This window comes from Microplitis mediator, chromosome 2, assembly GCF_029852145.1.
Source record: "Microplitis mediator isolate UGA2020A chromosome 2, iyMicMedi2.1, whole genome shotgun sequence".
In the NCBI taxonomy this organism is placed as follows: Eukaryota; Metazoa; Arthropoda; class Insecta; order Hymenoptera; family Braconidae; genus Microplitis; species Microplitis mediator.
This window is the reverse complement of record NC_079970.1, coordinates 22,106,730-22,130,148: the sequence shown is the minus strand read 5'-3', so window position 1 is coordinate 22,130,148 and position 23,419 is coordinate 22,106,730. Positions and strand designations below refer to the sequence as shown.

Genomic DNA, 23,419 nt, shown 5'->3' with positions numbered 1-23,419 from the left:
TTTTGAGTTTGTAATTAAACTGAATACAAACCGATTAAAATTTAATGTAAAGTAAAAATATATTTTCTTTTAAGTTGTAAGATTTGACATTTCTTCCCTAGTTATATATTTCCTTCAATATATATTTATATTTGAATTTTCCTTTTGTTACAGATCTTCTATCATAAAATAAAAGAAAATTGATTTAAAATAAAAGAAAAAATACCAGTTTGCTGTTAAGCAAGCGCTAGGTACACAATAACCAGATAAGGTGAAAGAAGATGATGAATAACGAACGGAAGACAACATTGATAAGATAAGACTCTAGCGGAACGACAGAGTAATTAATAATTTTAATAGGAAAAAAAAGAGAGTGAATTTAAAATAGAAAGATGTAAATAAACGATAGAATTTTTAGCCAGTTCGATGGGGTCCAGACGAAGACAAAAATAATAATAATAATAATAATAATAATACTAATACTAATAATAATAATAATATGAATGAAGCCTTGCAAGCAGTTGCCCTCCTGGAATAAAATACAATAAACTTGTAAACACGATCATACGATTTTGAATATTTAATAACATGCTAATGAAGATATGTAAAATAATATTTAACGTTAATTGAAACAAAATATTATTATTATTAATTATTATATAAGTGGCAAGTAAAGTAAAAGACCTGGTCAGGGAATTAGTAACCGATAAGAGAACGAGTACACGATCAGAGAACTAGTACTCACTAAAGATACTAGTACTCGTTCAGGGAATTAGTTCTCGATAAGGGAACTAGTAGCTGAGACGGGAACTAGTACCCGATACAAGAACTAGTACCTAATCCAGGATTTAGTACTCGTTCAGGGAATTAGTACTCGTTAAGGGAACTAGTACCTGAGAAGGGAACTAGTACCCGATAAAGGAATTAGTACCTAATCCAGGAATTAATACTCGTTCAGGGAATTAGTACTCGATAAGGGAACTAGTAATCGTTAAGGAAACTAGTACCTAATCAAGGAATTAGTACTCGTTCAGGGAATTGGTACTCGTTCAAGGCATTAGTACTCGTTCAGGGAATTAGTACTTGATAAAGGAACTAGTATTCGTTAAGGGAACTAGTACCTGAGAAGGGAACTAGTACTCGTTCAGGGAATTAGTACTCGATAAGGGAACTAGTACCTGATAAGAAAACTAGAACCCGATAAAGGAATTAGTATCTAATCACTCATGTATTTGTATATCTATATTTACAAAATATAATACGGTATATACAAATACTAGAATGATCAGATACTAGTTCCTCGATCGGGTACTAGGTCTTTTACCTTATAGTTGAACAACTTGTTATAGAATGCTTAATAATGACACACTAACTTTCTAGAAAATTATTTTTCCGTTCCTATTTTTTTTAATTTAAAAAAATATAACGCCTATTTATAAAAAATAATAAAATAACAATTATTAAAAATAAATATTTAGATATTTAAAAAAAATCATGAGTAAATAAAAAAATGTGTATTTTAGTGTATAAAAAAAATGTTATAATTTCATGTTTAGTAATTGTCTAATGTCTCATATGTTTATTATTATTATTATTAGTTTGTCAAAGCTTTTTTGTAATGTCCAAAAAAATATTTTTTCTTTTCTATATATATTTAAATCAATAGATAAAATAATAATCACAAAAATTGCACAATTAATCGTGACATTCAGTATATCAGATATATTAATAATAAATAATGAAGATAATAAAAAAAAAAAAAATAAAAATTGAAAAAAAAAATTATTTAGATTAAAACATGGAAGTGAAATTCTATATTTATCTAATAGAAACTTTTATTGTGTCTATTTAAACTAAAAATAAATATAATTGTTAACTAAAAAATAATAATTATTTCTTCCGTACGTATTTAGGGCCTGCGCTCACTAGTCAAGTGATTTTATTACTTTTTTTTTTTTCTTTTCATCCTCTAATTAACAAAAGGTCATTTTTATCAGTGTCCAGGTGGTTTCAAAATAATATCAATATATAACTCCTTAATATTATTATTATTATTTTCTTTTTTTATAAATTATTAATTAAATAATAAATTATTGCGAGTTTAAAAATAGCGGCATGATTTTTTTTGCACTGATAAATTGCTAGTTATTTTAAATGCATGATCAGTAATTATTTTTTTGTCCTTTGTACTTTTTTGTAATTGAATTTAAAATAGTTGATGGCCTAATTATTCTGACCTCACGTTTTAAATATTAAAATTTAAATAATCAGCGGATATTTATTATTAGTAATGTAATTAATAAATAAATATTAATTAAATTAATGGATAATTAACACTAAAATGTTTAATAAATAATGGCGTAAATATAATAATGTAATTATATTCATGTGTATGTTACATGTGATTAAAGAAATAATTAAAAATATATATAACTTTTATTTGGCCTGATAATTTCATTTGTAATTAAATATTTATAATTAATTATGATTCATTATATTTATAGCCAGAGAAGTAAAAATATTTCATTTAAATATTTAATTTTTGAATTTTCTATTTAAATTTTTAGCAACCTCGCATTGTAATGATTATCATATATTTGTTTATTTATTAACTGTACGGAAGAAACATAATGTAAACTTTTTATAAAATAAAGAAGAAACAGAAAATAATAATAATGTTTGTAATGTAATTCAAATGTATGTTTAATAATTGAATTATAGATATTACTTATTATGTTTTTGTAAATTTATTAATTCAAAATATAAATGCGAGTGGTTAAAAATATATTTGTAAAAACGATAGATATTTTTATGTTATCGAAATTTTGTTGTACTTTAAAATTACACTGGAAAAAATTTATTTATTTCTGTTGGTTTTTCATAATTAATAGAGGGTACCCTCAACTTTGAGGAAAACATGTAATAGGAAGACTACTATTCTTCCCGCTAAGACACAATGAGTATAAATTAACAAAGAGGACACTATCAATTATGTCTAACAACTTAAAATTGTAAAAATTAATAAATTATTAATATTAGTTTCATATATTTTTCTTTAGTAAAAAAATATCCTATTAAAAGTCTACTTTATTTTTTAATAAGAAAAAATCATTGTGCTGAAGTCAGTAAACAATTAATAATTTTTGGATTTTTTTTTAGACAAATTAATTACAGAAAAATGAAAATAATAAAAATCACATGTAAAAAATAAAAAAATCTATAAGTGCGATTTTTTTTTATACTTCTCATTTTTAAAAAAAATCAAAAAATTATTAGTCGACTGATTATGAGTGTAAATATAACAGACATCAGACAAATTTTAAATTAATAATAATTAAAGTAAATAATTTGTAAAATAAAATTTAAAAAAAATGCGCATTTAAAAAATTCTAAAATTGATAAGTGCATTTTTTATAAATATTATTTTTTTTATTATTTACTCTACTTATTTATGGTTTTAAATTTGTCTGATGTCTGCTACATTCACACTCGTCGACTAATTTCAATATCGTTATAGTATTTTACACACCTAGGGAAGTAAAGTAAGAAATGTCTCAGATCACATGTAATTGTTGGCCGAGGCGAAGCCGAGGTCAACAAACATGTGATCTGAGGCTTTCTTATTTACTTCCCGAGGAGTGTATACTATTTTTCTCCTCGACGGAGGCGGAAAGCGGCAACTTCGTTTTGCACAGCGGGACGAAAGTTGACGCTTTCCGCCCGGAGGTGAGAAAAAAATTTTATGTCAGGTAAGTTTGTAAGTTAATTAATTTTTTATTGGTTCAGAAGAAAAGTTGTTATGAATTTTTTATAAAAAATCTTATCGAACTGAGGCTGGTGTTTTTAAGAACTGATATCAGTCATAGTTTTTAATTTTATGATCCTGAAGTTAGCAGACGATTAAAAATTTTTGAATTTTTTTCAACAATTTAATTAAAAAAATATATACACACGTAGAAAACAAAAAAAACTATAGGTGCAATATCCTGAAATATGTTTTTTAAATTTATCGTTTTTTTAAAAAAATTCAAAAATTATTTGACGTCTGCCAACCAGTATTATTTCAATTTTATGTATAAGTTATTTAAGTGACAATTTTTATTGAAAATAAATAAAATAATAATAAATAAATTTACGTACATAAATAATTGTCATCACTGACACCCAACCCTTCATAGTCATGATGTGCATTCGGAAATTGCTCCAGCTCTAGCTCTAGCCAAGCGTTGGCATATAACGATAGCTAGAGCTAGAGCATTTTCAAATGTACCCTTATTAATTATTATTATTATTTGCGTGGTAAATTTAAATATTTGAAAAATAAATTATTCAAAGTTGGAGACAAATTAAAATTCGTACGTTAAAGTAAAATGGCAACAGAATATGATAGAAAAATATTTAAAATATTAAAAAAAAACACTTGAGTGTTTGAACAAACCTTGGCGGGGAAATAATATGCAGAAGGGTGTCCTAATACACTTGGAGATTTGAATTAAATTGCTCCAAGTGTATTCCAGCTAAAAAACGTCACTTAACTGCTATTTCCCACCAGACGATGCCAGGTGATTTTGCTCAGGAACTAGGAAGATATCAGCATCAGCCATCATCAACACTTTACACCATCACTGAACACTTAACACTTTGCACTAGCACTGAACACTTAACTACACCACAGATACTTTGCACAATTTAAATTAACAAAAGATAAATTTTACAACCACTTCACAATTTCACACGACGCGACAATACTGTGTTTCAATTTAAACGTAAAGAAAGATCTGGACTACTACTGCCATTCTCGATGATACTGACTGCCGCTATGGGACCGCCAGTTGATACAAAGTAATCGATTTTGCGATTCATCGACTGCCCCCACTTTACAAAAATTTGAGCGTCGTACAGTGACGCACAGTAGCGCCAACGGCGCGAAATTTCAAAATTGAAATTTAATCATTTCATTAAAAATTATTTGTGGGTGCATTCAGAAGTACTCTAGCTCTAGCTTTAGTCAAGCGTTGCCATGTAGCAAGAGATAGAGCTAGAGCACAATTAAAATAGCGCGAAATTTAAACATCTGTCTTAAAATTTAATTATAAAAATAATCATCAAGCGCCATCACAAAAAACGCACTTCAGACTCCAAGGATACATAAAACAATATCATCAGTTGGTGTTTAAATAAAAAAACGCACTAGCAAGTGTCAGGTGCCGCCATCTTTGGTTTAAAAAAATGTTACCACAATGACTTTAAAATATTTTCCAAGATTTTCATAATCTATTATTATTTACACTACCAACGGAGTGTTGGATCCATTCACCTTCTCTTCTCCAATCAGAGGAATTTTTAGTGAATAGCTGGCTGGTTGTGGCTGTGAGTATCAGTGAGATCACGTCATTGATTAACACAAAAGTGTCTCGCTGCTCGTAGTCTTGTGAAAATGGCGAGTGACGCAGTAGTAAGTGTTTTGATAGCATCTTCAAACATCTTATGATATCTCAACACTAAAATCTTCCCATCAGCAAAATCCACTTACTGAAAAAACTTTCAATTTTCATCCACTCAACCCACACACACACACACACACACACAATTAAACAGACTCTAAATTAATCAGCGACAATAAAAATAAATATAAATAAGTCATAAAAAATGCTATGGAATAAATGGAATCATCAGTAAAATTCAAAGTTTGAAAATAATTTAAATTTGTGTTGGTTTTTATAAAAGTTTGTGTACAATTCTCTCTCCTGGACTGGCCATTGATGTGATGATAAATTTCGCCCATGCAATGACGCGATAATGAAAGTTTTCTTGGTGTGTGATCTAAAAAAAAAAAAGGATAAAATACCAAGACGAAGAAGAGAAAGAGGAAGAGGAAGAATAAGTAATAGCGATAGCACTAGTTGTATTAGTGGTAGCTATTGCTATAGTATAGAACAAGTATTTGTATCTGTGAATATATTTAACAGATAGTGTGTTCAGAATTAAGACCTGTCAGAACATGTACGGCCAGGCAGATTCAAGCAAGGCTGTTATCAGCCGATCAAGGACTTGATTATTTATAACGTAAACATCACCATCCTCATCATCGTCGACAACAATATTGTCATTATTGACGACACATTTGCTTTGTTTATTTAATTAATTATATTTATTGGTATTACTTTGCATAATATCATCATCGGACGCCTGGTAAAACAAAAAAATATAAATAAATTATAAGGTAATTTTTTTTTATGTCTCGATGACTTCATTTACTTTTATATCGCATACGTAATATCTTAAACTTTATGAGTGTGAATGTAGCAGACATCAGACAATCGAAAAGTTCAACAATCGATATTTCTGCGAAAAAACGATTTAAAAAATTTTAAGACTCGGGAATGTATTCGTTTTCAAATTATCTTTACACGGATTTTATTCTTTTTTTCTTACTTTCTTTTTTGGAGCTATAATTTTTAAAATAAAACTTTAATGAACATTTTCAGAAATATATATCAATAAAAAAATATCAAATTAACCCATTTACATTCTTTTTAAACGAACTACAGATGACTTTTTTTTTTTTTTCAATAAAATTTATAGAATTTATATTAAGCTGTATCTATTTAAATAATGACTAAAATGAAAAAAAAAAAAAATTCATCTCTTCATTTCATCAAAATCTACAGATGAATTTTTTTAAATTATTTTTAAAATTTTTATTTCATAAGTTATTAATTTTTTTCTCATCCGACAAATTTTTATAATGACATATAGCTACGAAAAATGTGGTTTTATCGATAAAAAATAAAGGAAACATGTTTAATTTTAAAAAAACTACAAATGAATTTTCATATTTTTTTTAAATATAGATATATATATTTATATAAATTAAAAAAACTATATTTTTTATATATTAAATTCTTTAAAAGCCATTTAACCATCACAAATAACAAGTTAAATTATTTATAATCTTATTTTAAGCTAAAGACCATTTTTTGGACCCTTTTAGAACATTTTTTTAAAAAATATTATACAATATTCTGATTCAATTAAGAAATTAATAATTATATACATATATACATTAGGGTGAGCCAAAAAAACCAACCTATCGAATTTATGTCTTAAAAAGGAACTATATATCGAGAAAAAATTCTCCCATTGGGCAAAATTTTTAGCTCAATTTTAAAAGGTGTCGGTAGCTATTTGAAATTTCCCATTTAAAAACATGCAAAAAAAATTTTTTTGATTAAAAATATTATAACTTTTGAACCGTGTGAGATAAAAATTCGGCTCTAGAATATTCTTGTATGGCATTAAATTTCTTTAAAAAAAAGTCTTAGAAGTCGAATTTGTAAACTTGATATTTCGTATACTAACAGGCCATCAACGTCTAGAGTAAACAGAATCATACAAATTTAAGGTATTTGGATTTTCCAAATACTTTTCTTTTATTGTGATCGATAACAAAATATTATTTGTTACAACGTGGATATTGTTGGTGATTTCATTGCACTACATGTTGAACAAATTTTCTCGTAGTATTGATATTTTTAATAATAAAGCCTTAAATTTGTATGATTCTGTTTACTCTAGACTTTGATAGCCTGTTAGTATACGAAATATCAAGTTTACAAATTCGACTTCTAAGACTTTTTTTTAAAGAAATTTAATGCCATACAAGAATATTCTAGAGCCGAATTTTTATCTCACACGGTTCAAAAGTTATAATATTTTTAATCAAAAAAATTTTTTTTGCATGTTTTTAAATGGGAAATTTCAAATAGCTACCGACACCTTTTAAAATTGAGCTAAAAATTTTGCCCAATGGGAGAATTTTTTCTCGATATATAGTTCCTTTTTAAGACATAAATTCGATAGGTTGGTTTTTTTGGCTCACCCTAATGTATATATGTATATAATTATTAATTTCTTAATTGAATCAGAATATTGTATAATATTTTTTAAAAAAATGTTCTAAAAGGGTCCAAAAAATGGTCTTTAGCTTAAAATAAGATTATAAATAATTTAACTTGTTATTTGTGATGGTTAAATGGCTTTTAAAGAATTTAATATATAAAAAATATAGTTTTTTTAATTTATATAAATATATATATCTATATTTAAAAAAAATATGAAAATTCATTTGTAGTTTTTTTAAAATTAAACATGTTTCCTTTATTTTTTATCGATAAAACCACATTTTTCGTAGCTATATGTCATTATAAAAATTTGTCGGATGAGAAAAAAATTAATAACTTATGAAATAAAAATTTTAAAAATAATTTAAAAAAATTCATCTGTAGATTTTGATGAAATGAAGAGATGAATTTTTTTTTTTTTTCATTTTAGTCATTATTTAAATAGATACAGCTTAATATAAATTCTATAAATTTTATTGAAAAAAAAAAAAAAGTCATCTGTAGTTCGTTTAAAAAGAATGTAAATGGGTTAATTTGATATTTTTTTATTGATATATATTTCTGAAAATGTTCATTAAAGTTTTATTTTAAAAATTATAGCTCCAAAAAAGAAAGTAAGAAAAAAAGAATAAAATCCGTGTAAAGATAATTTGAAAACGAATACATTTCCGAGTCTTAAAATTTTTTAAATCGTTTTTTCGCAGAAATATCGATTGTTGAACTTTTCGATTGTCTGATGTCTGCTACATTCACACTCATTAAACTTTCACTTTATTTGCAAATTTCATTGTTTCCATTACGTTATTTTTTTTTTTATTTGTTACTTAATTTATAATAATGCATTTTTTTTTTACTTTTATTTCATTGCACTCGCGAGTGTAATAAAATAATAATAAGTAATAGCAGAATGTGCTTTTTTTTCTATCGCAATAGTCAGTATGTTAGGATGCATGAGTCATTCCGGATGATAAAGTAGTTTCTCATTCGTTCTCGTTTTATTTTATTACTAATGTGTTTTTTTTTATTATTTCTCTTTTATTGTCCATTTACAGATTAAGAAGCATTGGTCAAGTCATCGTCAGTATCAAACGTTTGCTGGGATTTAATTTTTAAATCATCCTGCAGCTGTTTAAATTAATTTAAAATATTTATAAGTTTGCATTTAAATTTAATTGATTAATAAATTAATCAAACGAAAGTAAATTTATAAATAATACGAAATATTTATTACGGTTTCGCGGAATTGCTTTGAAATTTTAAATATTGGAGCAGTAAAATGCTCGTGGGATCACATAATTATGGGACAGCGGTTTGCTAGCTTCCGAGAATTTTTCAAAATGGACAGTAAGCAATCGCACCATCATCAGCAGCTTGAGCAGGATCATCAGCAAACCTCGGAAGCTGGTACGGATGATAATCAGCATGCGTCAGCATACGTGATGCCAAATAATGAAGACATCGAAAATACAGGAGACAATGAAAATAATGGAAATCAATTAGATAATTCATTAGCTGATGAAAATAAAGAACAAAATCGAAATATAAACAACGAGGAATTAAATTTAGAAAATCATAATTCACGTTTTGAGTCTATTTATAGTCAGCCGTTAGATTCGACAACAACAACAACTACAACTACAAACACAATACAAGATAATACTAATAAAGCTTGTAATAATAATGGTAATTTTGTTGGTGCCACGGAAACCGAGTTCAAGCAACAGCAAGAGCCCTGCTGCAGTAGCTCGGGTAGTAGCAGTTCTGAAGATAGCTCTGCAGATCCATCTCTCAGACGGACTTCGAAAACTTTGTCTTTTGTAAAACGTAAATGTAAGTTATTTTTAACTGTTACTGTGTAAAAAAAAATTTTTTCATAATGAAATAGACCTAAATTTCATCACGAAACTCAGATCGTGGCGCAAATGACTCATGAATTTGTCTTGATAACTTTAACAGACAAAATTATGACAGTCGAATTTTTATCCTTGATCTAAAGTTCATTCACTGAATTAATTTTACAATCGAAACTGATTTACGTAAATCGAGTACTGATAGAATAAATTGATTGGTAATTTCTGAGATCAAAGTCATCCCCAGTCAAATTCAAAGACGTAGTAAATTAATTTTAGAATTAATACAGATTTACTAGACGAAAAGTTGGTTGAGTTTCATCATGAAATTCAGATCTAAATTCATTATGAACGAAAGTTTTTTCCACGGGTTATTTTTTTTAAATTTTATTACGTAACTTCTTTTCAATAGATTAAAAATTTTTTTTTTAACAGGCAAGCAACGCAACAAAGACCAAAACCAAGTGTGTAATCATACTACTTTGTCTTCTAAAAAAAAACGTAGCAATTGGGTTTTAAAATTCAATTGCGCGAAAAGCAAAGGCTCCAAAAATACAGATATGCCCGACCAACCAAACAATAGCGCCGAGTGTGTCTGTACCGGGTACAGAAGTACCGAAGAACATCCAATGGGAGCTGGAGTTGTATTTAATAATCATTCTATACCACAAAGTCCCGTTCTAGGACCACTGCCTCCTAGTCCCGTAATTGATTTGTCACGATTTAATCCCGCAGAATATCCTATGGAGGTAAAATAAATACATGAACTGATGTGGAAATTTTATTTTATTTTATTTTATTTACTTAAAAATTTATTTGCAGGATTGTGATGAACGAGCGCGACAACAGCGGGCTCGAGAAATGGAGGAAGGTGTAGAACCTCCACCTGGTTATAGGCCTAATTATTCTTCCGCAATTCAAGTTCATCCGAACGGCATAACCGTTGAAGACCTAACAGCACTATTCCAATCTCATGTTGGTATCCAAGCTGCTGCTGTCACCGCACTGTCACAAATGGACATCACTCTTGTTTCAAACATCGAAAGACCAGCTCACACACAGGTATCATAATAATTATTAATTACTTTATATAGACATTAATTGCCACTAAGTAATTAAATAATTAAAAATTTAATTTAATTTAATATTTTCTTTAAACTAAACCGGAAGATATTAATTAATTATAATTATATTGTTTTCTAGGTCGATTATGTCCACTGTTTGGTACCAGACTTACAGTCTATAACAGCTTGTACTTTTTACTGGGGTAAAATGGATCGTTATGAAGCGGAACGTCTTCTTGACGGTAAACAAGAAGGCACATTTTTATTAAGAGATTCAGCACAAGAGGAATTTTTATTCTCTGTGAGTTTTCGTAAATACGGAAAGTCACTACACGCAAGAATTGAACAATGGAATCATAAATTTAGTTTTGATTCACATGATCCTGGTGTTTATGCTTCCGAAACGGTAATTATAAAAAATTTTTAACAATAATATTATTATTAATGTTGAGTATAATCAATATTATAAAAATAAATATACGCATGGAAAAAAATTAGGGTTTGAAATTATAAACCAGAACCAGGAAGTCAATATGGGGAATTTAAGATTCAAATAATAAATTTTATAATACGTGTCATCAATTTTCTAAGTATCAGTTACGATTTTATTTATTTATTTATTTCGAATAGAGTAAACGATCGGCTGTATACATAGAAAGTTTTTATTATAAGGTTAAATGATTAAATGATTAGATAGCATCATTTTTATGCATGTACTTAATAACAATAAAGAAAATTATTGCACAGACTAATACAGATTAAAAGAGTAGTAACAAGTTTTTTACATTAGATGTAAAGGAGGAGAGTAAACCACCAAAGTAATATAACTCAGTACAACGATTATTAACTAGATTCGCAATCCTGTTTATTGGTCCATAACATACGTAGTTTTTTGTTGTTTTTATTGAATATAGCAGCCTTCGGGATCTTAGATCTGGTCTTGAGCAGATGAAACTGAACTGTTCCAAGATTTCAGGGGATTCGATATATCCATTGATTTTTAAAGTTCAAATAGTAATTTTTCTTGCATAGACAATAAATTTTCATACTTATCCTGTAATTATTCACGTTTTAATCATAAATTAAAAAATTACTATTTATAATGATAATATTTACTGGTCACTAGGGCAAAAATTTTTGCGTTAATTTAAAAATAATTAATAATTAGTGGTGTGAAATTTTTTATATTACGGAGAAAATATTGGTCTTATGAAAAAAGTTTTGAAACAAAAGTTGTAGGAAATTTAATTTTCTAAAAAAAATGTCTCTTATAATTTTTTCTGGGGATTAAAAAGAAAGCCGTAATTTAAAAATTAAGATTTTCATAATTAATCAAATTTTGAATCGTTAATTACAAATCTTAATTTTTGAATCACGGTGAAAATATTGGCCGTATAAAAAAATCACAAGAGACATTATTTTTAGAAAATTAAATTTCCTACAACTTTTGTTCGAAAACTTTTTTTGTAAGACCAATATTTTCGCTATAATATCAAAAATTTGAACTACTCATTTAAAAAATGAGGCAAAAATCCTGTCCCTACTGATCACTTTCATTATATTACTTGTTCTCATTTTATTTACGTAGTTCATTTTTTTTCTTGCGGAATGAACTGTATTAACTTCTATGTGTAATAAAATTTAAATAATCTTTTTTTTAATTAGGTTTGTGGCTTAATAGAACACTACAAAGATCCATCGTGTTGTATGTTTTTTGAGCCAATGCTGACAATCCCACTGCACCGTAATTTTGCTTTCCCGCTGCAACATCTCTGCCGTGCTGTTATCACAACGCGAACGACATACGACGGCATAAATAAGCTACAGCTGCCAAAGACACTAAAAAGTTATCTTAAAGAGTACCATTATAAACAGAGAGTACGCGTAAGAAGATTGGATAGCGAAAACGATATTATGTTGTACGGAAGATCCATATCATATTTACCAATGATTTAAATCTATTTTCGCTTCAATGATTAATTAATTAATTAAGTAATTAATTATTACTATTATGGATACTAATGTGTTACGTTGCGATGATTTAACTCAAGGGAAACTTATTGATTATACTGTTGATAAAATTAATATTTAAAATTTTACGTTACTAGCTAAAAAGTACTATAATTATTATTTTTAAAAATAAGAATTATTATTATTATTATTTTAAAAAACTCGGTTTTGCAATCAAAATATTATTTTGCATAGTGAATTATTGTTTTGCGTTTAAGCAAAACTTAACGAAGATAAAAGATAATTTATTATATATAATAAATTGTAATTATATTTTAATAATTGTTAGAAAAAAAAAAATAAAAAAATTTATAAAGTATCGAACAGTATTTATGAATAAGAAGATACTTTATAAATTAACTGCAATATTTTACGTAACTATTATTATTATTTTATGTAAATTTAATCGTCCATTTTATTTAACTTTAACTTTAAAATCGTTTTATATTTATACTCTAATTTTCTTTAATTAACTTTAAAAAATTTATTAATTATTGATATATTAATTAATTATTTACTTGAGTTTAAAAAAAAATGAATGAAAGGAAATGATAAAATCTTCCCAGTTATGATAAACGTGATCAGTAATTTACTCCTATCGTGCCTATTTCTTATTATTAATTGTAATAATAATTATAAAAATATATATATATATATAAATATATAAATAAAATCACGTAAGTAAGATAAATTGTCCGTGTTGGTGTTCATCGTTGTTGGAAATGTAAAGTTGACGTTTTTTTTATTTTCACAATTTCCTATTTCTTATTTTTTTTCTTTTAAATTTAAAGGAGTAAATGCGTTGATAAAAAAAATGTTGATAAAATTTTAATTATAAAATGTACTCTATTAAAAGAAATGTAATTAGGAAAAAAAAGTTGTATTACCGTCGTTTAAAATTATAAATATATATATAAATATAAATGATAAATAATTATTAGATTAATTGTAATTACGAAGGGAAATGACGGTATGCATACGAAATATGGGAAAAAAATTATAAGAGATTTTTATTTTTATTAATAATAAATTTAATAGCCTAATGTAATGAGTAATGAGCAGCTGACTCTGATAATTTATTTTTTGTTTGTGAAAGACTATAAATTAATAAACTAATTGATTAATTAATTAGTTTAATTGTTGATAAATTTAAAAAAAATGATGAACAAAAAATGATCACTGTAATTGGTTTGTCGTTATTAATTATATATATGATATTAATAGGGACGTGGGCAGTAATAAAATGTTTATTCTTTTGGTCAATTGTCATTCATCAGAAAACTAGAAAATAAACTCATGTTGGAACTAGTGCAGAATTGTCTTGTGCCATTCTCAGACAGTGCCCGCACTTTTTAAAAATTTTTAATGACAACTGTCATAAGCGTATCAAATTTTTATCGATTAATTAAAAAAAAACAAGCATTAATTGAAAAAAAGATAATTTCCCCGAGGTATAGATTTAAAAAAAATTATTTACACTTGATATCAATTAAGAGTTGAATTTGGAAAATGAATTTCAGTAAAATCGTCATGTCAAGTTTATAATTCAAATTTATAAATTTTGTTGGCCAAAATTCATTCAACAAATTTCGTTTAACTCCTAATTGACAACACATGTAAGTAATTTTTTTTAAATTCTATATGTCAACGAAATTACGACTACGTCGTCCTCTTTCCAATTAAGGTTTTGATTTTTTTTAATTAATTAATTAAATTTTAATAGAGTTATGAGAAAAGTCATTGCATATTTTCAAAAAGTGGAGGCACTGTCTGAGAATGCCCTTAAAAAATTTTTGATGTTTGGTTAATTTGTAATGAGCTGTAAAGAATTGTATTACAGTTTAATATTTATTGCGTATTACTAATTATGGTAAATATCACGTTATTAATTTCAGAGGGACATATTTTTATTACGCCCTTTAGGAAACTCTCTAAAGTTAAAAGAATGTATAATATTTTTTATTTGGTAAACTGGTTTTTTTTGTTGGTATATTTTTTATTTGGTAAACTCATTTCATAGCAAAAATAAAAATAAAATTTCGAAAACCAAAAGGGCATATAGATAAATTATACACCCTACTGGCTGTCAAATTTTTTTTTAAATTTCAGCTTTAGAATAAGTCTGCAGGTTCCCTAACGTTTCATCCGCAAACCTTAAATCTGCGTCGTTGTTAATCGGTAATGAGCCCTTTTTTCAAAGGTTTTGTGTGTGTCTAATTACAATAGTATATTAACACACTCACGCTTGCAATGGTACTAAAAAAATTAAATGAGTAAATAAAGTAAATAAATTATTATTATAAAGTCACGGATTTAATGTCCGCGGGCAAACATTCGTGATACCAGTCTGCAATATAATTAGCAATTAAAAAAATTTTACGCCCTTTTGGTTTTAAACTCAGTGACTAAAGCCAAAGGGCGGGAAAAAATATAAGTCTTTTTGGAATTAGTGACGCGATATAGTATCGCATAAAAGCATTGGATAATTCTGCACTAGTTCTCACATGTGTTCATTTTTTAGTTTCCTGATGAAGGTCAAATAATTGACCGAAGCGTTGCAAAAATAAAAATTACTGTCCACGTCCTGTTATCTCATATATGTATATGTTTATATTTAAATCATAAATGTGATCTTTAATTTGGTTATTAATTATTTAATCATTATATATTGAGGTAACAAAATGCATAATATAAAAAAAATACTAAATAAATTAAATTGATTATTTATTGATCATATTATTCATGTAACATTCGGACCAATTATTAATTATATATTTATTATAATACAATCTAATGCATAATTGAATATAAAATACGAATTGAAAAAATAGCTGAGTAGTAATTGAATATATAAAGATATTTTAAACTTAAAAGTGTAATCAACAATTTAAAAAAAAAGTTAATTGAAATTTATAATTAAACAAATTTAAATAATTAGAATAATTGATAAATTAAAATTGATAATTATATTCCTGTTGAAGCAAAAAAAAAAAAAATTGTTGATGATAAAAGCTGGTAATTGAATCACCCGCCCAAACTTACTAAAAAAAGACTGATGAAGAAATAAAAATGATAATTGATTATTAATTATTAATTATTGATTGCCAAAATTATTGATTGTATTAGCAAAATTCAAATTTAAAAAAATGATTATTTAAAAATGAACGAACTAAACTAAAATATAATGAATTAATCGAATGAATTGTTAGTGAAGCTCTTAATTAATAAAATAATTGTATTTGTATTGTAAATAATTTATGAATTATAAATTAATTAATTGATATATAAATATAATAATATTGATAATAATAATAATGATGATGAATATCTTGGACAAAAGCTCTTATTATGTGCACCTACTGACAATTTAATAATCCTGTTACATATTATTATTAATTATTGATTATTATTTACATGTACAGTGATATTATTAACGAATAAATAAAGTTTTGGCTGTAGGCAACAAAATCGTGTAATTGAAGACGAATGTCAGTCCAAAAAGTATCAGCATAAATATATCTAAATTAATATCAATAGGAAAATAATTATTTTTATTTTATTTTTATCAAAGCTTTAAATAAAAATAGTAATTAAAATAAAGTAATTGATTTAAAGTTTCTTTAATTATTTAGTTTAATTGACAAAAATTTTTATGATACTGGAAGTATTGTAAAAAAACTGCGGATTAAATCCGGAGTTAATGCAGAGCAGATGAATATTTATTTATTTAATCTCCTCGGAGGTTCTAGGCCAGAATATCCAACGTAAAAAGATCCAGTGCAAAAATATTCATGATAAATATCCAATAGATGAATATCCAGTAGAAAAAATATCCAGGAGTCATTAATTTTCTGCATAAATGAATAATTTTTTCAATGGATATTATTGCATTGGATATTTTTCATGGATATTCTGACTGGTCACCCTTCTCGGAGTGAAATTAACTCCGAAGGAAAGTTTATTTTAATACTAAAAGTTCAAATCCAAGTGAATGCGGATTTAAATAGAATCCAGATCACTCCGAAATCACTCCGCTGAGCAAACAAATTCCCTATTTGCTTTTTATACAGTGATTTTTTTTTGACTCCGTATTTCCGAGTGAATTCAGATTTGAATAAAATCTGTCATCACTTCAAATCAACTGCCGATTTTTTAGTGTGGAAATCTGGGGTGAGTGCGGAGCGGGTGACTGTTTATTTATTTGATTTCCTCGGAGTGAAATTAATTCCGAAGAGAAGTTTATTTTAATACTAAAATTTCGAATCTGAGTTCATTCAGATTTAAATAAAATCCGTAATTACTCCGAATCAACTCCTGATTCCATATCAAAAATTTCGAAAAATTTTTTTTCTCATAATCTAAAAATTTTATGTTTCCTACAAATGACAGTAAAGTTGATAGACATCTGACAATTTTTTAAATTTTTAACTAATAAAATGAAATTGTTAAAACAAAAAAATTACAAAATGTACTTTTAGAAAATTCTACAATCAGTACATGCATTTTTTTTATTTCATCAATTTAATTCTTTAATTTTTTTAAATGTAATTCAAAAATTGTCTTATGTTTGCTCCATTTACACTCATTACCTACACGTAATTTGCTTATAAAAACTAAAAAATTGTCTGATGTCTGCTACTTTTAGTATCATAATTATTTTAGTAGATATTTATTTATCTTCTTATTGATTATCAGGATTTATTTTCACATAAATAAAATCATCATATGATGTACGGGATCTGTAATTTTTCAAATGTAATTTCAAAATATAAAAAAAAACTGAAATTTCAATGCAACTTTTCGTGGGAATTTTAAAAATATTTATAATCTCATTTCTAAAACAACTTAATCAATTAATTAGTTTATAACATTAATTAAAAAGGATACGAATAAAATATCTCTCCCATTTTTCTACCATGTAAAGCTCAGTAACGAGCGTGTACCGAAAATACCAATAACTTACAAACGATATCAATTTCTCCAATGGATTAATCATGATTGTTTATTTTTAAAATTCAAATAAAAATGAAACAAGTGTTTTTCCGCTCGTTATTTTATCTGCGACGTAATTAATACTCAGCACTTTGTTTACTTTATGCTTCAGACTTGAGGTATTTATTATATAGGTTATGATGAATTATTTGATCTGCAAAATCCAATACAAACCCAACCCAGACTAAATACTGAATGACGTCTAATGGCCACGTGACTGTCACCTGGTATGGAAATTTTTTTTTAATCATAATCATATGACAGCATGGATGAATGAGTGATAATATGATAGTAAATAATGGAGTAAACTTTAGATTTTATTTATTTATTTATTTTAGATAATTTTTTTTTTTCTGTCAGATGATTCCTGCTAATTATCAGTTTTATGAGACGACATAACTAGTAGGTGGATACTTGATGTGTGCGAATGATAAATTAATAAATAATGGATGAAATTGGAGGAAAAAATATCGTGGTGACTGGATTTGGTCCATTTGGTTGTCATGTTGTCAATGCAAGTTGGCAAGCGGTCAAAGAATTATCGAAGATTTCAACTGATAAATTAAAAACTCAGTATAATGTTAATTTAATTATTGAAGAAATTCCGGTTGCTTATGACCATGTTAGCAACCGTGTTCCTGAAATATGGAAAAAATATGATCCATTGGTAAGTTTTTAAAGTTATTTGAACATGAGTGTGAATGTAGCAGACGTCAGACAATTGATAAATTTTAAATGATACTGAAGTTAGCCGACGTCTAATAATTTTTGGATTTTTTTAAAGCGAGAAATTATAAAAAAAAAAATATTGCAAAAAATTGCACTTATAGTCTTTTAAATTTTCTACATGTGCATATTTTTAGTTTTTTTTTTCTTTAAATTTAATAGTTAAAAAAAAATCCAAAAATTTTAATTGTCTGCTAACTTTAGGATCGTAATTTTAATGATGAAGTTAGCAGACAATTAGTAATTTTCTGATTGTTTTTTCAACAAGTAAATTACAAAAAAAAAACAAAATCTAAAAATATGCATGTGTAGAAAATTAAAAAAACTAAAGGTGCAATTTTTTCAAATATTTATTTTTTTTATAATTTATTGTTTAAAAAAAAGTCAAAAAAAAATTAGACGTCAGCTAACTTCAGTATCATAAATTTTAAATAAATCAATGACTTAAAATAATGAAATTTAAAAAAAATGCGCGTACATTTATTAATTTATTCTAAAATTTTAAAAATTCTCACTTGTCAGTTACATTCACACTCATATTTAAACCGGGTTTTAAATCGGAGAAAAAAATGACATTGAAAGAAACAGACATCTGACAATTTTGATTTTTCATTACCGAGTCACTTGTCACTAACAAAATTTTTTTTTCAATTTTCACAAGATTTTTAAAAAAATTTCAGATGAAGTTCTGGTAATTTTTTTATGTCAGTATTTAATTTTTTCATTAAAAAAAAAATTTTTTATTCTATACCGGTAGCATAAAAAAAAATGTAATCTGACATTTAAGAAATTGTTAATAAAAAAATTGGATACAATTAAAGAAGCGCGATTTTGAATCATAAATTTTTGAAACAACCGGGAATTTTAAACGAGAGAGAATGTAGCAGATATAAGACAGCTTATAAATTTGAAATAAATAAATTAATTAATATTATGAAATTTAAAAAAATGCGCGTACTTTTCAATTTTGATTCTTCTTACATTTTATTTATTTATTCTAAAATTTAAAAAATTGCCAATTGTCAGTTAAATTTACGCTCATGAACTTTAAACGAAACTGAAGTCAGTCAACGTTCAGTAATTTTCAGATTTTTTTAAAAACGATAAATAAAAAAAATTGCACCTGTAGTTTTTAAAATTTTCTACAAGTGCATATTTTTTTTTTTTTTCATCATTAATTTGTTGAAAAAAAAATTCAAAAATTTCAATTGTCCACTGACTTCAGGATTGTAATTTCAAAATTAAATTCTATAAGTCCAGTAGAGTTTTGCATTTTAAATAAATAAATTTTGTGTTTAGTTTGTAATCCATGTTGGAGTTTCATCTGCCGCTAAATGTCTGACAATAGAAAACAAAGCTCACGGTACTGGATATTCTCGAAAGGACATAAAAGAATGTTGCCCATGTGAAGATGATGAGGATTGTAAAGAATTTATGACTACGGAAATAGATGTTGATAATATTTGCAAGGAAGTTAACAAAAGAGGAGTTTGCAAAGCCTGTGTGTCTGATAATGCTGGTAGATATTTATGCGAGTACACTTACTATCAGTCACTACGTGTTCAATGTAAAAGAACAATTTTTGTTCATGTACCGGATTTTAATGTCTATCCGACTTCACTGACAGCTCAAGGACTTGATACTATTGTATGTCATTTGCTTGACGTAAAAGACAAGCAATTATAAAATATATATTTAAAAATAATTTGTTGAATGAATTTTATTTTATTATAAAATTATTAAACTTTAAAAATAATAATTATTAATATTTATTGGTCCTGATGAAACTTAGTACTTTTAATTGGCGTGATATTATTTTTTAATTCTCTAGAAAATGGTTTTCTCAGCATGTTTGCAACATGTCCCATTTGAATGGCACAGTCGTAGTGTAAAGTATTGGGTAGAAGTGTACATTCACGTTCAAATATTGCCGCTAAACCTTCAAGTAATTCAATAAATCCCATAGACAATGCAGCTCGACGCAATCTGTTCAGTTCCTGCAATTAAAATAAATAAAAATTAATTAAATAAAATATATAATTTTAAAAATAATGAAAAAATATGTAATATAAAAACAAACTTTGTAGAAATTCTGTGTCTTTTCAGGTAATTTTCTAGCGTGTCTCAATATCTTTTGAATATCAGACTGTAGTCCAACTTGTCTGATCCACGAAGGAGCATTCTGAGAGTAACTTCTTTTTTCTGGAGGTTTTATAGGAAAAGTGAGAACTTCAACATTTTTACTGCTGACATCTGCAGGTCCTAGATTATTAAAGCTTCCTAGCCAAGGTACAACATTCACCCCGGGTTCCAGTACCGTCAACATCAAGTTTGACTTTTTTTTCGTATCCGCCCACGAGTAAATAAATCCGTACCAGTCAGTTTGCAGCAGACAAAGAGCCGCCATATTTTCAACTTTTAGTGCCCCATGTAGCAGCACACAAAATGACGCTGATTTACCTTCATCACTGTTGTCTTCAGCGTCAGATTCTTCTTCTAGCGATGCCACTCCCTGCATACTTGGATTTTTTTCCGTTGGCAGAGGCAACACCAAGTGCCGAGATATTGAATTAGGACTTCCTACGTCACTCACTGATATGAATCCGCATATTTCAATGGTCTTTGATATCGTCATACCAGGTATCAATTCAAAGTCCGCTTTTTTTGTGTAGCTCATGGGTGCAGGAGACAAGTGGATTCGTGATCCCAAATTCCCGCACTTGAGATATCCTTGGAAAGATACGTAATTTGTTTCAGCTAATTTTTGAAAGCAATTGTTGACTGACGTCTTTGAAAGTGAACCTTCAGGTACCAGAACTCCACTGTCTTCACCCGCTAAGTCAACAAGTTTCTGATACAGAGGAAGTCCCAGTGATAAACCAGGATCTGTTTAAAATAAAATTTACGTTAAATTATCATCAGTTACTACGGCACAGTTCTACTATTTATTTATTTCACGCATTTCTGCACTAATTAAAATTAACTACAAATAATAAAATTACTTCTTACCTTGTTGGGAAGAAATACAAACAACGCTGAGTTTTCCAGGAAAAGGAAAAGGTAACGGAAAAGGATTTTCGCGCGCTACGTGTAATGATTTCAATGAATGTCCTAAAGACATTGGACCCACTCCTGGATTTCCATCAGTAATTAAAATAACTTGACATGCTGTCGTGTTACCCCATTCACTCATTATCACACTATTGACACCATGAAGTGCCGTTTCTATACATGTTTTATCACGTTCTTCTATCATCTGCAATCTAGATCGTATGCTGTCATAGTCTCTGGTGAAAGGACAAATTAATTCGTACAGTGAGGAAAATACCACCTGGAAAATTTAAATCATAACTTTTCAACTGACAAATAGGTAAATAATTATATGATTGTTTGTATTTAATAGAGCAATTAATTACTTACTAGTGATACGAATTCTAATTTGGAGTTGACTTGGAGATAATTTAGTAACGTGTTGATACCCTGCACAGCCAAATGGTGCCTCGTAAGTTGTTCATTTTGTGATGGGTCTATTCCTGATGTTACTACAGGCCGTCTCATTGATAGAGATACATCTAGAGCTATCACTGTCGGCATTTTCGTTTTATAAAATCAGTTTATCTATAAAAATAAATTTATGTGAATGTAGTTGACAGCTAGGAATTTTTAAAATTTTTGAATGAATAAATAAAATGTAATCCAAGCACATTTTGGTTTGTGACATGAATAAGATAAAAGTTTTAACGCAATAAGGCATCAAAATGTTGACAAAATGATCAAAAATTGATGTCATAAAAAAATATCTGCTTATAAGACTTGGCACAAGTGACGACAAAAATTAAATTACAAATAATTGTCATATAAATCATCTGAAGGGTTTTTTAATTGAAAGACTTTTTTAGGAAGAAAACAAAAAGACGAATTTCTGATGACTTCTAGGACCAACATCTGAATGTCTTCCTTATATAAAAAAACGGCTTTGAAACAAAAACAAAAAAATTTGTCTTGTCCTTTTAAAAGACATCTTAAAGTTGTCTCTGTAGTACTTGGGAAGTAGAATAAAAATTTAAAAGTGCGTATTTGGGGCCAATTTTTTCAACCCAGGTTTAAATGATTATTGCTGATATATCTATATATATATTATTAAGGTACTGGCAATATTAATTTGAACCTGATTTGAAAAACTGGCCCTTAGATAATTGAAAAATCAGTACGCGTATTTTATTATTTTAATTAATTTATTTAATTACTTAAAAATTTTAATTGTCTTACTTCTGGTACATTCACACTCGCAAAAATAAATAAATTTATTTAATTAATAAACTTAAACTACTATTGATAAATAAATATAAATAACAATAATTAATAATTGCTTATAATTTAATCACTACCTTCTATTTTATAATTTCTTAATTAATTTAAAAAATCCACTTTTTTTATATTTTCAATGCATTTAAATTTATTAATTAATTATTTATTTACTTTAATTAATAATTGTGTAAATAATAATATTATCACATGACTGGAGTAATGTTATATATGTTTTTAAAGGTTATAATGTTTGTTTTTTTTGGTATACATTGAAGGTGCTGTGGTGTCAGGAAATTTTCAGACATTTGAAAGATAGCCTGTGAAAAAACCGAAAATATTCGAAATGCAAACTCTCGCTACTCCAACTATAAAAATTAATTAAATTTACAAATTTTTGTATTATTGGAAAAATATCGATTTAAATTTATGACTTTTCATGATCTCAACTCCTGTTTTTTGTTTTTTTTACTTTTAATTTAATTTTTAATTTTTAATTTCTTCAACTTTTTTTCTTATTTTCAAATTTTGTTTAAATATTTGATGAATAAAAAAATTTGAACGGATAAAAATGATTTTAAAAAATTAA

At 26.9% G+C, this 23,419-nt stretch overlaps 5 protein-coding genes across 47 annotated transcripts in view; 3 read left to right on the top strand and 2 right to left on the bottom strand.

Moving 5' to 3' along the window:
• Positions 1 to 3,017, top strand: part of LOC130664089 (capping protein inhibiting regulator of actin dynamics-like) — a 124,617-nt gene extending 121,600 nt beyond the window's left edge. For all 40 annotated transcript variants that reach the window (XM_057463845.1, XM_057463848.1, XM_057463836.1 and 37 more), the window contains one exon: positions 154 to 3,017. In XM_057463845.1, the coding sequence (XP_057319828.1) occupies positions 154 to 167 (14 nt within the window). In that variant the 3' untranslated portion in view covers positions 168 to 3,017. The remainder of the gene's footprint in view (positions 1 to 153) is intronic.
• Positions 3,018 to 5,283: 2,266 nt separating this feature from the next.
• LOC130664197 (suppressor of cytokine signaling 4) lies at positions 5,284 to 15,877 on the top strand. The gene is made up of 6 exons (XM_057464017.1): positions 5,284 to 6,202; positions 8,936 to 9,713; positions 10,169 to 10,482; positions 10,556 to 10,795; positions 10,937 to 11,203; positions 12,463 to 15,877. The coding sequence occupies exons 2-6, from the start codon at positions 9,182 to 9,184 to the stop codon at positions 12,751 to 12,753; spliced, it is 1,644 nt and encodes a 547-aa protein (XP_057320000.1). The 5' UTR covers positions 5,284 to 6,202; positions 8,936 to 9,181; the 3' UTR covers positions 12,754 to 15,877.
• Positions 15,878 to 16,148: 271 nt separating this feature from the next.
• LOC130664201 (serine palmitoyltransferase small subunit A) lies at positions 16,149 to 17,803 on the bottom strand. The gene is made up of 2 exons (XM_057464028.1): positions 17,695 to 17,803; positions 16,149 to 16,326 (listed from the first exon to the last, which is right to left on the bottom strand). Exons 1-2 carry the CDS (start codon positions 17,801 to 17,803, stop codon positions 16,238 to 16,240), a joined length of 198 nt encoding a protein of 65 aa, XP_057320011.1. The 3' UTR covers positions 16,149 to 16,237.
• A 78-nt stretch (positions 17,804 to 17,881) lies between these two features.
• On the top strand, positions 17,882 to 20,219 carry LOC130664200 (pyroglutamyl-peptidase 1). 3 transcript variants are annotated; one of them, XM_057464025.1, is made up of 3 exons: positions 17,882 to 18,026; positions 18,160 to 18,466; positions 19,825 to 20,219. In XM_057464025.1, the coding sequence occupies exons 2-3, from the start codon at positions 18,245 to 18,247 to the stop codon at positions 20,209 to 20,211; spliced, it is 609 nt and encodes a 202-aa protein (XP_057320008.1). In that variant the 5' UTR covers positions 17,882 to 18,026; positions 18,160 to 18,244; the 3' UTR covers positions 20,212 to 20,219. The 3 variants fall into 3 exon arrangements, with proteins under 3 accessions (XP_057320008.1, XP_057320009.1, XP_057320010.1); XM_057464026.1 differs by having other exon boundaries at positions 17,907 to 18,090; XM_057464027.1 differs by having other exon boundaries at positions 18,024 to 18,102; positions 18,203 to 18,466.
• Positions 20,216 to 23,398, bottom strand: LOC130664198 (integrator complex subunit 14). 2 transcript variants are annotated; one of them, XM_057464019.1, is made up of 5 exons: positions 22,795 to 23,398; positions 21,946 to 22,143; positions 21,535 to 21,856; positions 20,606 to 21,411; positions 20,216 to 20,522 (listed from the first exon to the last, which is right to left on the bottom strand). In XM_057464019.1, the coding sequence occupies exons 2-5, from the start codon at positions 22,117 to 22,119 to the stop codon at positions 20,295 to 20,297; spliced, it is 1,530 nt and encodes a 509-aa protein (XP_057320002.1). In that variant the 5' UTR covers positions 22,120 to 22,143; positions 22,795 to 23,398; the 3' UTR covers positions 20,216 to 20,294. The 2 variants fall into 2 exon arrangements, with proteins under 2 accessions (XP_057320002.1, XP_057320001.1); XM_057464018.1 differs by having other exon boundaries at positions 22,914 to 23,398.
• Positions 23,399 to 23,419: the final 21 nt, after the last annotated feature.

Excerpts from the sequence above, each read along its gene's own strand:
- LOC130664197 (XM_057464017.1), top strand. The coding sequence starts at position 9,182 with ATGGGACAGCGGTTTGCTAGCTTCCGAGAATTTTTCAAAATGGACAGT. Across the intron at positions 10,483-10,555 it reads CCGCAGAATATCCTATGGAG|GATTGTGATGAACGAGCGCG; the intron begins GTAAAATAAATA and ends ATTTATTTGCAG. Across the intron at positions 10,796-10,936 it reads AAAGACCAGCTCACACACAG|GTCGATTATGTCCACTGTTT; the intron begins GTATCATAATAA and ends ATTGTTTTCTAG.
- LOC130664201 (XM_057464028.1), bottom strand. The coding sequence starts at position 17,803 with ATGATTAATCCATTGGAGAAATTGATATCGTTTGTAAGTTATTGGTAT. Across the intron at positions 16,327-17,694 it reads ATGGGAGAGATATTTTATTC|ATATATTTATGCTGATACTT; the intron begins GTATCCTTTTTA and ends ATATTAATTTAG.
- LOC130664200 (XM_057464025.1), top strand. The coding sequence starts at position 18,245 with ATGGATGAAATTGGAGGAAAAAATATCGTGGTGACTGGATTTGGTCCA. Across the intron at positions 18,467-19,824 it reads GGAAAAAATATGATCCATTG|TTTGTAATCCATGTTGGAGT; the intron begins GTAAGTTTTTAA and ends TTTTGTGTTTAG.
- LOC130664198 (XM_057464019.1), bottom strand. The coding sequence starts at position 22,119 with ATGCCGACAGTGATAGCTCTAGATGTATCTCTATCAATGAGACGGCCT. Across the intron at positions 21,857-21,945 it reads AATTAGAATTCGTATCACTA|GTGGTATTTTCCTCACTGTA; the intron begins GTAAGTAATTAA and ends TAAATTTTCCAG. Across the intron at positions 20,523-20,605 it reads AGACACAGAATTTCTACAAA|GAACTGAACAGATTGCGTCG; the intron begins GTTTGTTTTTAT and ends TTTTAATTGCAG.